At 40.6% G+C, this 14,143-nt stretch overlaps 1 protein-coding gene across 8 annotated transcripts in view; it reads right to left on the bottom strand.

The window, feature by feature from the left end:
- Window positions 1–14,143, bottom strand: part of LOC114648936 (disks large homolog 4) — a 745,247-nt gene that overhangs the window by 25,262 nt on the left and 705,842 nt on the right. For all 8 annotated transcript variants that reach the window (XM_051925299.1, XM_051925298.1, XM_028798288.2 and 5 more), the window contains 2 exons: window positions 4,716–4,763; window positions 4,334–4,435 (listed from right to left, as the gene is read on the bottom strand). In XM_051925299.1, the coding sequence (XP_051781259.1) occupies window positions 4,334–4,435; window positions 4,716–4,763 (150 nt within the window). The remainder of the gene's footprint in view (window positions 1–4,333; window positions 4,436–4,715; window positions 4,764–14,143) is intronic.

The following is a 14,143-nucleotide window of genomic DNA, read 5'->3' on the forward strand; positions in this document are numbered from 1 at the left end:
AATGTAATTCAATGTACTAAATTGTGAGAATGTGAAAAGGCCTGCCACCATACAACACAACTTCAGCTTGGGCAAGATGACTGCAACTTTATTAAAATCAAACTGATACAGTATATATCTCAGCTAAAATACGCGATTTTTAAGATTCTATGATACAACACAATAAATTGTGAAAAAAGTGGGATTATTTTGTGCTTACTGCGTTTAGAATTATTTTAGAAGAATCTCTACAGCAGGGGTCTCAAACTCCAGTCCTGGAGGACCACAGTGGCTGTAGGTTTTCATTATAACCCTTTTCTTAATTAGTGACCTGTTTAATTAACGTATTTCTTATTTTTAATTGACTTGTTCTTGAGGACTCAGACCCCTTTATTGTTTCTCTTTTTCCTTAATTAGTTGACAAACAATAATGAGATACAAAATGAACCAAAACATGACCAGCACACTGAGTCCATCATACAATATCTGAAAATAAAGAAAGATGAAGGTCTCAGGAATGTTGATCTGCTCAGGACCCCCAAACCATCTGACCAGAGCTCTTAGAAAAGAGAAAATCAACAAATTCAGAAATGTCTGCTACTGCACAATGAGAGCAGCAACAAGCCATGGAATTAAAGAACGAGTTTAATTAACAACAAGAATCAATGTCTAATTAAGCAACTAGATGGAGTTTGAGGCCCTGACTTAGTTGGTCTTCTGTTGGCTCACTCACTTCACATTTCACTCCTGTTTGGGTGCCATTTAAGGAAAGAAATGAAGCAACTCGGAGGAACGATGAAGAAATTCAAGGGAGCAAATCTTAAGAAACATATCAATTAAAATGAATTCAAAAGGAGTTAATTAGCAGCAAAAACAGATCACTAATTAAGAAAAGGGTTAGAATGAAAACCTGCAGTTACTGCGGCCCTCCAGGACCGGAGTTCGGACCCCTGCTCTAGGATTTGTGCTGAACATTGGCAAAAACTACATCCTACTTAAATGTGTTAAGATTCTATACTGTAATGGTCAGGATCTACCAACGTTTAAAACCTTTTCTGTATGTCTGAAATATTTTTATCAGTTTGTACTCCTTGCTATTTATGGTTTATATTTTTTTTGAGAACCTCATTTGTGTTTGTGTCATGCTGCTTTCCAGGGCTGTTTTCGTGACATGGCGATGTCGCTGTGCACACACTAATTGGGAAGACGTATTATTTAAGGGCAAGGAGCTGCAGGTGCTCCTCTGTCTGAACTTTCAATAGGAATACAATACAATTTTTCCGAATTTTTGGTTTTTACTCCTTGTGCCTCCTTCATAACTATGAATATAGTTTTTGCACTTTAACTGAGTTTTCATGATCGATTCTTGCTTTTTAATCGTTGATAATTCAGTCCCGCACCAATCTCAAAAAAAGCACACCAATGGCCACATATTTTCTCATGAACAGATGTACGTTTGCCACACTAACAAAACAAAATGTGAAAAATTTAATATTAATTGTGAAATGCAGCAATGGGCTGAAGAAGCCGTGAGAATAGCACAGGAGGGGGACTAGACAGTCAGGGACAAGAGTAGTTGGAGAGCTTCTGTGGGAGTGAAGTCCTGTGTCTGTACGCTAGATGGCATATTGAAGGGGATAAAGAAAAATGGACAAGCTTGGGGAAATCTGCAATAGTCCCTCAGAACATGAGAGGGCAGCAGGAAAGCTCAGCTAGGGAACAGGTGACCTGAAATACGCCTCTGTTAAAAAGTACATCACAACAATTACATTGAGAAGAGGCCTTTCAGCCCAGCAAGCTTGTTCATCCTTGTCACATGGATTCTTCAAAATAATGTCAAATCGAGCTTTGGCAGGTCCCTAGGTCCCCTGTTTATTAGGGACTAATATGAACTGGCATCTCCAAGTTTTATTAGACACCCCTGACAACAAAAGTAATTGCAGCTATAGGCTAGAAGTGACCCCGAGGCTGGATTTCAGGTTTGCAGCTGACGGAGTGTCCCTGCTTAGGAAGTCACTTGGTGCTGTCACAATACTCAGCACTCACTGCTCACAAATCTGAACTCTTTACATTATAAAGAAGTTGTCTCATCCTGAGCTGTTAATGAAAAATGTCTCTCCACGCAGTGACTGACGCAGCTTCTAAACTGCAACAGTATACTTCTGTGTATACAACGCCAGGCTGCCTGAAGTGAATCAGGATCACATCATTACACGTCTCGGCTCAGGCATCGTTCAGGGAGATGCTACTCCTCCTCATCCCTGAGATAGCACTGCTAGGAAGCAAACTTAGGACCTTGGGATTGTAAGCATTGAATTTGACCTCTCAGCTAAAGAAGGTCTCTATTGGCCAGCTGCAGAACTGCTATGGGACCTCACCGAGGCTTTGTCAGCTGCAGGAACTGAATAGAAGTCACCACTTAATGATGGAAATCTCCATTAGCCCGATGTGGCTCATGGCTTGGTGACATGGATTTCCTGTGCATGGCTTTCTCTGCCCGTTGCACAGACTGGCAAAGGCCTGCTGTCAGGGAGCTGGAGAACCTCTGAAGTTTGGAAGTTAAAGAACAAGGTGTTGTAGTATGAAAGTGGAAGTCTTAATGTACAGTGGAAGTTTACACACACACACACACACACGCACGCACACACACACACACACACACACACACACACATGTGCACACAGTATACACGTTGTTGTGATATAAGATTTTGCATATAACTTGATAAATATTTTGCATGTCTTTATATGTAATTTAGGTAAAGCAATGATAGATAGATAGATAGATAGATAGATAGATAGATAGATAGATAGATAGATAGATAGATAGATAGATAGATAGATAGATAGATAGATACTTTATTAATCCCAATGGGAAATTCACATTCTCCAGCAGCAGCATAATGATACAATAAATAATATTAAATTAAAGAATGATAATAATGCAGGTGAAAAACAGACAATAACTTTGTATAATGTTAAATGTTAGTGTTACATTAGGGAGTGTCCCCCCTTTAAGAATGGGTCTCTTTGAAATTTACGACAGAGATGGGGGGGATGTGCCTTAAACCAGTTTGGCGAGTGTTTCTCTGCTAAAGTCTTTCAACCCCCACAAGGAAGCCAAGCTGCACCTTAACATATGGTTTTGGGGGATGGCAGGTATTAAGATGTTCTTTGCCCCATTGGTCTGAAGTATGGCTGTTTGGAATTGGCTTCTATTAGAAGCTTTTAAGTACCATGATGTCCTATTGGCTGTAGGGATTGGACAGAGAATCTATAAATCTGCTTGTTCAACCACATTCTCTCTCTCTTACCAAACTGATGAAGATCATCACACCATGAACTGAAGAAGACAACACAATGGAGAGCACAACTCGGCAGCCATATTGAGGCAGGTAATGCAGCCTGTTCTGAAGAAAGCTGAATGATGCTTTAACTAGAGACATTTTAAATAACTACAAGTCTGTGTGCCACCTGAAACTACACATCACCATTTAATCAGGTTGTATGGTTGCCAATATTCAAATGAACTTTGCATATTGTTATTATTTATGAATATTATCAATAATACATTATTTTATGTGTAACTTAACTCCTGCTTGCCTTTTACTATACCTAATTGCCTGAGGTTATAGATATAGAAGGGAAGGTGGAGAGTAGTTATATGGTACAATACCTTATAAACAGTGATAAGTCTGGGAGATTACAGGCATGCTGACAAAGGCTACATATTAATAATACAAAAGGGGAAAGTAGAGCAATACATTACTCTACCAAGACAAAACATACGTGTACATGAGAATAGGGCGGCACTGTGGTAGGGCTGCTGCCCCACAACATGGAGACCTCCTGTCACCTTGGGTTTTCTTTGGGTGCTTCGCTTTCCTCTGACCGTCCACACTCATGCAGGTTAGGTATATCAGTGATGTAAAATCGGACCCTGAAGAGTGTGTGTGTGTGTTTGTGTTCACTTTGTTCTCCTGTCCAGAGATTGTTCCTGTTTTTCCGAACCTGCCCTGGATAACTGGGTTAGGAAATGGATGGATGGCATCTGAGAATTCATCTCTGAATAAGAAAGAAATAATTGTGGTGGTGTTTGTGGATGGATGTGTTTCATTCCTTTGACCCGGTGCTAATTAACTAAAAAAGCAGCACCAAATACAAATGCTGTGGCGAGACTGGCTGTCAGATTGGCTGGCGGTGGCAGAAATAAGCCTTCTGAATGTGGAAACCATTGCCACATTTTATTACCCATGCTTCCTTCCTACGGGCCTTATCTTTTTTTTGTCAGCAAATCCTTTGGTCGCTAACAGGTGTACTTGGCATGGTGGGGTGGGGTGGGGTGGGGCACTTACGTGGCACGCAGGATCCAAATTTGTCAGGAAATTCAGAGAGGAGATCGTCATTCACTCTGTCCTTTGTGGGTCCCAGGATGATGATAGGGCGTGCGTAATGAACTGCAATAACAAGGGGGCAACAGTTAAATTGGTAAGTTGGGGGAAAAAAAAAAAAAAGCTCACAGTCATATGCACATTCAGCAAGTTGCTGAATGCGTGAGGAGTTGCATATGACAGGATTGCACGTTTTGACACACAACAGCTCAGGCCTGTTAGGCCGGGCACTAGGAGAACATATCACGCCCAGCTCTTTGCCTTAAGTGCTGTACACAGACGAGAAGCTTGAAATCAAGGCCAGGCCTCTCTCACCTTCAGTGAAATGAACAGCACAAAGTCTCACCTTCCATCTGTGTCACTGTCTCGTAGCTCTGCACAAAATCGTCTCTGCCTGTGGACAGGAAGGAAAAACAATAAGCAAAACACATGGACCCTCGGCTCCGGCTTCGAAAGTGATTGCACTTTGCTTATTTTGTTTGGATCCTTTTTTTTCACTAAAACATAACTTCTTCTTCTTCTTCTTCTTCTTTTTAGATCTCCTGAGGGCACGTCTGAGGTAGACTAGTATGAGAGAATGGCCCACAAACAAGTCCTTCCATCTACTTCACCTGAAGGGTCTGAGTGGTCCTCCGCCATACGGAGACTCCATCTATCTGTTGGTGCAGGTGCTTATGGCCACACATATTGAAAGGGGTGCCCGGCAGGGGGTCCTGGGCACCAGCAGCTCCCCTCTTCATGTCAGTACATCTGACCTTTCTGTGGACTGCCAACAGAAGCTCTAGGAGACTCCGAGTGCTCTTTCTACTTTTGTAGAGGCCATAGAGGGGCAAGGCTGTTGTGCCCGGGGTGACCAAGAGCTGAACACCTCTAAGTCTACAGAATCTCTAGCTGACACTGGGAGTGTTTTTACATGATGTGCTGTTGTACAGTAAAACCATCAGCACTGAGTGACTCCATCAGGGTGTCAGCACTGGAGATCTTCACTTAGTCTGCTTTGCTTTCATATTTACCCAGTCTGGACATTTGCCTATGAAATCACAGGTTGGCAGCTGCAAATCTGCGATATTTGGGTTACAAAGATGCACTTGGAAGCAGCTCCCTAATGCTTAGAGCAAGACTGAAAGACCCCCAAACCCCCTTCCCTGGGCACCAACAGGCTATAAGCTGCAATAAGTAGTGCACCTCCTGGTGATGTCCGCCCCCCACCCTGTGCACTGCCGACGGCTACGATATTTTTATTTTGGGGTCTGCTTATCATTCAGGCTCTCGGTGAACAAGTGGCATCAGATTTTCTTGCTGTGCTTTGTCACATATTTTTCTTTTCAGAGTCGTACAGTGCAGAATTTAACTGTGGCGTATTCTGGGAGGATGACGTGTTTTAATTTACACGGTGAAGAAGACTGAAACGAGTGCAGGAAAATAAAATAAAATGATACCAGAATTGTCAAGTCACTTCACTTAACAAGTGTGTTATGTTTACTATACAGGGCGAGACAAAATTATATTAACACTAATGGTACTGCTGTGTACATACTGTACTTATATACAATTTTTGTGGACAATTTATGTGCCACGTATGGTATATGTGTTGAACATGATGGTGAACAGGTTGAGACATTCCTATAAATCATCTTGCACATATGAAGTATGTTTTGTGAATAAATTGTTTCCGCCATTCAAATGTTGACATAATTTTGACTCGCCTCTGTATCACTGGCCCGAAATACCCAGTGTCGCCCAGATGGATTTGTATAATGGGTTACGTCAGATGTTTTGTATTTTTGAAATGTTAAGCTCTTTTGCTATTGCTGGGGTCCCACCCGTCCTTTCCACTACCGCTCTATTAGTTTTGCTTCTCTCATGAACTGAGATTTTTTTCTTGTAATGTGTGATTGGATTCCATAATTGTGGTCACTCCTAGCTGGGTTTTAACCACGAATGCTGCATTTTTGCGTTTTCTCATTTTCTGTGGTTTCATGGATAGATGGTTAATCCCGTGTTAATAAACTGGATGGCTTGTTGAATAACTGAACCGTTGATATGGCATACAGGCTGGCAACACTACCAGTTTTTGTGTTGTTACTTCTATTAAGCTCTTCTTCACGATGAAACTTTTGAAAGTCCATAAACTGTGTAGGGCGGCACGGTGGCGCAGTGGGTAGCGCTGCTGCCTTGCAGTTGGGGGACCTGGGTTCGCTTCCCGGATCCTCCCTGTGTGGAGTTTGCATGTTCTCCCCATGTCTGCGTGGGTTTCCTCCGGGCGCTCTGGTTTCCTCCCACAGTCCAAAGACATGCAGGTTAGGTGGATTGACAATTCTAAATTGGCCCTAGTGTGTGCTTGGTGTGTGGGTGTGTTTGTGCGTGTCCTGCGGTGGGTTGGCACCCTGCCCGGGATTGGTTCCTGCCTTGTGCCCTGTGTTGGCTGGGATTGGCTCCAGCAGACCCCCGTGACCCTGTGTTCGGATTCAGCGGGTTGGAAAATGGATGGATAAACTGTGTAGGTTACACTGGGTTAGCTATAATATACCTGGAACATTTAATAAGCATTCCCTCGGCTCTTATGGAGTGATGCATTGCTTTTGTAGTGTTGAAATTCTTGAAACTCCATGAAACCAGTAATTCTAATTTCATGAACAATAATATAAATGCTACATTTTGTGAAAGTAGACATAGCCGTTTTTGGGTGACGCACAATTTTTGTGTTGGTCCACCATCCCACCACGACCGACCATCACTCCCATTGAATCGCTGACCTGGAATGTAGGGCCAAACCTAAACACGATGCCACTGTTTCCACAAACAATGCTGTTTTATAACCCTGTTGCTTGATGCCCTTAAAAGTTCTCAATTTTAAGTTGTGTCAACAGTGACATGCAAGCAAAATATCCCCAAGTTTGACATTTTTTGCTCCACTGTAACTGACAAGATTTTTGAAGTGCTATATAGTCTGTATCCTATCGTGGTTCAGCTTTATCATAGATGGAAAAACTTTACTAAGATCGACTCATTTTAGAACAATGTGCAGATTTTGGGTTGCCCCTCCATTACAACGCCCACCCCAATGAGAGTTTTGAAGCCTAAATTTTAAGTGGGACCAACAGGAAGAATGTGTGAAAGCCATTTTTTGCGTAACTGGTGAGCAAACAGACAAAGAGACAAGATGCAGTCTGAGGGCTGAAATGATGTCCCTAGTATGCAACACGGATAAATAACATCTAAAGAAGCGAAAAATTAAGAGACAGACAGAGAGTATTACAATTGTATTGATATAGATGACAATTCTCAATCATTCTCTATACGTAGGAGAAATATTTAGGCCATGAGTCCCAGAGAAAGGATATCACACATTACTAGACCCATCCATTAATATTTTTTATTGGAGGAGAAAACTTGTTTGGCATAAAAGAAAATAGACATAACTTCCTAATTCTCAAATATTTAAGTAGGCAATTTGTTGTGTTTGAACACGTGTCCTTCTATCATGTAGGATTGCTTTTCAGGCCCAGATGATTATTTGGCGCTGGTGGTTACTCAACATTACAGTAGGACACAGTTTGTGTGTCCACGTCCAAAAATTGGTAATGTAGAATGTTGAGAAGTAGACTGCATCATTTTAGAAAAAAAATGAAAACACAGATATTAGAAAATGTTTGAGATCGAACCCTCACTACTGGAGAAGACTCTGTCCTTCATGCTGATATTGCAACAGAGTGCAGCTAAGAAGCTCTTAGGAGGTCAAAACCAAAAAACAAACCACAAACCCAGTGCTTTATGGAGCCTCACAAGCTGAGCTCGTCTTTCTGCGTGTCCCACAAATCCACTGAGGCTTTTCAATTGCTTGTACTGCACATACTGTATGTATGCTCTTTGCCTGAGACATGGTGGTGTGGAGTGTATGATTGGCATTTCATGAATATAATATCTGATGAATAGAGCATTTGACAAGTTGTTCCAAGCCTTTAATATGTTTTTTGATGGCTGCATTTGGATTTCAGACCCTGAGGCTGTGGGTTTAAATCCCACTACTGACATCATGTTACTGTGAGCAGGTCACTTCACCTTTCTGTGCTCCAGCTGGAAAAACAAATAAAAAATGAAGCCATCTGTAGCTCAGATGTTGTAAGTGACATCAGATAAAAGTGTCAGTCAAACAAGTACATGTAAATGCATTTGTGTTTTGGTGGCTTCGGCTTAACTGTGTACTTTGGTTAACTCCAGTTTGCTCTTGGTGGCAGTGACTTCTTGTAACAAACCAGCTCTTCAATCTCCTGCTTAACTGAGCAGTGTGTCAGTATTGCTACCATTCATTTAAATTTAAACTCATTTAACATGAATGCTTTCTTAATACCTTTCATGAAACCAAGAATGGGATTAGTGCATTTTTATATTTAAAACTGGCATTGAAATGCACCCCTCAGATAAATCCAAATGCCCAGCTTAAGATCTGGTTTGGGTGATGGGTCAATGCTTGGGGTGTCAAACTCCAGGGGCCTCATGTATAAACGGTGTTTACGCATAAAAATGTTGTGTAAGCCCATTTCCACGCTCAAATCGCGATGTATAAAACCTAAACTTGGCATAAAGCCACGCACATTTTCACGCCAGCTAAACGCTTGGTGTATGCAAGTTCTCCGCTCCGTTTTGCAAACTGGTGGCACCCAGCATCAAAGTGACACTTTTGTTCCAGTGTGGTTTCCCTTTCTTTTTCAGATCCAAATCCCTGACGCGGCTTTATCAAATACACTGAAATTAACCGCATATTGTTTATTAGTTTATGGTATCTGATTGTAATTAACCTGTAACAATATAATGGTCCACGGAATGGCCAAACTATTCCAAATACCATAACTGCTTTAGCGCTGTTACTCTCACTGCACCTTCTTCTTCTACTTTCTGCTGCTCCCATTAGGGGTTGCCAGAGCAGATCATCTTTTTCCATATTACTCTCACTGCACCACTCGGAGCAGCTAATCGGACAGAGAATTATCGGTATACAGCATCAAGCACATGCTGCCTATTGAACTGCTCCCATACGGGAAACGCTTCAGAGCCTTTCCTGTACGGACCTCGCAGTTCAGAAAAAGTTTCATCCCAAGAACTCTAAATGCACTCAATCAGTCCATCAAGTGCTCCTTACAGAACTGTTTGTACTTGCAAGTTACCGTGAGGTAATTGTACTTATGATACAGTTATAATATTGAACAACCTGAGCCACTTTATAAAGCACGAATTTACATATGATGACGATATCATTTTTAAGATGAAATGCAGCAAAATATGTTTATTACATTATAAAGATAAAATGTTAACATCATTTAAATAATTTATATTGTTAATAATTAAACATGTGAGGACACAGTGGCACAACGCTAGCTGGTTGAGGGATTGTTCCTGCCTTGTGCTGCGTGCTTGCTGGTGCTGGCGTGACACTGGATGGATAGATGGATAGAATAATTAAACATGTACTATGAAGATATTTCAATGTTCCTTAAAAGTTTTGAAGAATCGGCATTCTAAGCTTACAGATGACTTAACGTCTATTACAGAGCTGATTGTGTGGCGATTGGTTACTTGGAGAAAGAAAAGTAAGGACAGGAATTGGGGATTAGTACGTTTGAAAGAGACAGTACTTCTGTAATAAGTTATTTCATCGAAGGTTGCGCATGGCACAGCAAGCATCTTGTGTGAGGCAGGAACAATCACTGTGCCACCGTGTTCCCATGTTTAATAGGATGCTTTAACTCCTATCATCATGAAAATGATATTAAGTATACATCTCAGTATTTTAATTATTCAGAGAGCTGAAATATTACAAATGTAATGGATTCTGTGTCCTGTCGGAGGAAGAGAAAGCCCGTTTAAGAAGCACATAGTGATTCACACACAGAGCACACAGAAGATCAAATACAAAACAAAGCATTTAACATGCTACTTTAGTTACGATGGAATTTGAGGAACTAGTAAATTAAGCAATTTTACGATGAAGTTTATGATGTTCTACTTTAATGACAAAATAAACTACGTGATTAAAGTGGAAATTTCGAAATTAAAGTTGACATTTCAAGCTTTTTTTCCCACTGTGTCCCTATTTTTTTTTTTCTCTGTACCCTAATAAGCTTTCATATGACACTCAGACGGTGGGCTACGAGTCGCCTTTTCACTGCAACTTTGATAATTCTGGGAGGAGTTGGGGCGGGACAGTAGGCGTGTGCACGAGTGTTACTTTTCACGCTGACCGGGATTTATGGAGTGGAAGAACGTGGAAGTTGGCGTTCGCACAGATTTATGCATCTGGATTTTTTTGTGCGTACGAACATTTCTGCTTTTGTCCATACGCCATGTTATAGTGTGAATTCTACGCACACTAAATACATGAGGCCGCAGGTCTGGAGGGTCACAGTGGCTGTTGGTTTTCATTCTACCCTTTTCCTAATCAGTGACCATTGCTAATTAATTTCTTTATCTTTCATTTTAATAGTCCTGTTTTTAAGGTTTCAGTCCTCTGAATTGATTCTTTTCTTCACTAAATGACAGCCAAACAGAAATGAGATGTGAAACGAGACAACAGATGACCAGCTTAACTGGGGCTTCAAACTCGAACCAATTTCACTCCAACCAGTCTCTTAATGAGAAGCTAATTCTTGCTGTTAATTAAACCTGTTATTTAATTCCATGGCTTGTTGCTGTTCTCATTCTACCACAGCAGACATTTCCAAAACTGTTGATTTTCTGTTTTTTCTAAGAACACAATCAAAATGTTTTGGTGAACTGAGAGATCAACCTTACCAAGACCATCACCTTTCTTTATTTTCACATATTGTGTGATGGGCACAGGTGAGCTGGTCATGTGGCGGCTCGTTTTGTGTCTCATTATTGTTTGGCTGCTAATTAAGGAAAAAGAAACAACTAAGGGGCCTGAGTCACGTTAATTAAAACTAAAACAAAAGAGTTTAATTAGCAGCAAAAACTGGATACTAATGAAGAAGATGGTTAGAATGAAAACCTGCAGCCACTGCGGCCCTCCTGGACCAGATGCCTCTGTGAAAAATTATAATAAAAAAATATTGTTAAATAAATGCTTAAAATGGCATGCACAGTGGTTGAGGTTTTAGACTCTAAACCCAGAAGCTGTGGGTTCAAATCCTGCTATTGACACTGTGTGACCCTCAGCAAGTCAGTCCACGTGTCTGTACTCCAACTGGAAAACCTAAAGAAATGTAACCAATTGTATTTCAGATGTTGTAAGTGTCCTTGGATGAAGGTGTCAACCAAATAAATATTAATAAGCAAAAATGGTACTTGGTAAGACTGCTTTTGATCAAGTAAAACATCTCTTGACAGCTCTTGAAATGAGTTAATTTTAAAGCTATGGTTCTTGAAGCAAGAACATAAACCCTGATCTACTCCTCACTACAAGTAGGTAAGAGACTTTGCTCTCATAGCAGAGTTTTTTTAATCAGTATTTTCTTGGAATAGGCTTAATATTTTAGTCAGATAACTCAAGAACATTTAGTCTAAATTAAGCAAAATACTCTTGCATGCATAATGCTAGATAATATATATTCATTTCGTAGATACAAAAATATTAGCGTTTCTTAGCATATCTTTTTTAGAAATTACAGTAATGCACAGAGCCAGAGTTTGAACATTTCAGTGTGTTGGCGACCTCTGCTGGCGATTTTCTTTATCTCGCGGCACACGTGAGCGTGCAGTTCTTGCCGGGCACGCGCTTTGGGCGGGATGTTCAGTTAAGCAGCTGCGTTCATTTTTCAGTTCAGCCCGCCTCCTCCCGCTAATTTAAATTGATATTCCGTTGTCAGCTCTAAACTAAGAATTGCCTGCAAGTATTGTTGTTCTTCGCGTGAATATCATTTTTTACAAAGGCGAATGTTTATATTAATAGTATATAACGGTTTATATATTAATGAGCAGGTCACTTTTTGTGCTACGGATAGCCGCCGGCTGTTGAACTGTAGTGTCTGTTTGTAGTATTAACGCTTGTTGTAACTTCATTGCATACTGTCGAGTAGATCTCTGCTTATGTAGTAATAAGCATACAGTTAGGTCCATAAATATTTGGACAGAGACAACTTTTTTCTAATTTTGGTTCTGTACATTACCACAATGAATTTTAAATGAAACAACTCAGATGCAGTTGAAGTGCAGACTTTCAGCTTTAATTCAGTGGGGTGAACAAAACGATTGCATAAAAATGTGAGGCAACTAAAGCATTTTTTCAACACAATCCCTTCATTTCAGGGGCTCTAAAGTAATTGGACAAATTAAATAACTGGAAATAAAATGTTCATTTCTAATACTTGGTTGAAAACCCTTTGCTGGCAATGACAGCCTGAAGTCTTGAACTCATGGACATCACCAGTTTCCTCCTTTTTAATGCTCTGCCAGGCCTTTACTGCAGCGGCTTTCAGTTGCTGTTTGTTTTTTGGCCTTTCTGTCCGAAGTTTAGTCTTCAACAAGTGAAATGCATGCTCAATTGGGTTAAGATCAGGTGACTGACTTGGCCATTCAAGAATTTTCCACTTCTTTGCTTTAATAAACTCCTGGGTTGCTTTGGCTGTATGTTTTGGGACACTGTCCATCTGTATCATGAAATGCCGCCCAATTAATTTGACTGCATTTAGCTGGATTTGAGCAGACAGTACGTTTCTAAACACCTCAGAATTCATTCGGCTGCTTCTGTCCTGTGTCACATCATCAATAAACACAAGTGTCCCAGTGCCACTGGCAGCCATGCACACCCAAGCCATCACACTGCCTCCACCGTGTTTTACAGATGATGTGGTATGCTTTGGATAATGAGCTGTTCCATGTCTTCTCCATATTTTTTTCTTGCCATCAATTTGGTAGAGGTTGATCTTGGTTTCATCTGTCCAAAGAATGTTTTTCCAGAACTGTGTTGGCTTTTTTAGATGTTCTTTAGCAAAGTCCAATCTAGCCTTTCTATTCTTGAGGCTTATTAGTGGCTTGCACCTTGCAGTGCACCCTCTGTATTTACTTTCATGCAGTCTTCTCTTTATGGTAGACTTGGATATCGATACGCCTACCCCCTGGAGAGTGTTGTTCACTTGGTTGGCTGTTGTGAAGGAGTTTCTCTTCACCATGGAAATGATTCTGCGATCATTCACCACTCTTGTCTTCCATGGACGTCCAGGTCTTTTTGTGTTGCTTGCTTTCTTTCTCAGGATGTACCAAACTGTAGATTTTGCCACTCATAATATTGGAGCAATTTCTCAGATGGCTTTTTTCTGTTTTCGCAGCTTAAGAATGTCTTCTTTCATCTGCATGGAGAGCTCCTTTGACCACATGTTGTCTGTTCACAGCAAAATTTTCCACATGCAAGCACCACACCTCAAATCAACTCCAGGCCTTTTATGTGCTTGATTGATAATAACATAACGACGGACTTGCCCACACCTGCCCATGAAATAGCCTTTGAGTCAATTGTCCAATTACTTTTGAGCCCCTGAAATGAAGGGATTGTGTTCAAAAAATGCTTCAGTTGCCTCACATTTTTATGCAATCGTTTTGTTCACCCCACTGAAGTAAAGCTGAAAGTCTGCACTTCAACTGCATCTGAGTTGTTTCATTTAAAATTCATTGTGGTAATGTACAGAACCAAAATTAGAAAAAAGTGTCTCTGTCCAAATATTTATGGACCTAACTGTACATGCTAATTTAAAGTTCAACAATCTTCACCTAATTATTTTGTGTAAAGCTGTTGACTTATTATACTGATTATACTGTGTATTT

This window comes from Erpetoichthys calabaricus, chromosome 3 (assembly GCF_900747795.2).
Source record: "Erpetoichthys calabaricus chromosome 3, fErpCal1.3, whole genome shotgun sequence".
Taxonomy (NCBI): Eukaryota; Metazoa; Chordata; class Cladistia; order Polypteriformes; family Polypteridae; genus Erpetoichthys; species Erpetoichthys calabaricus.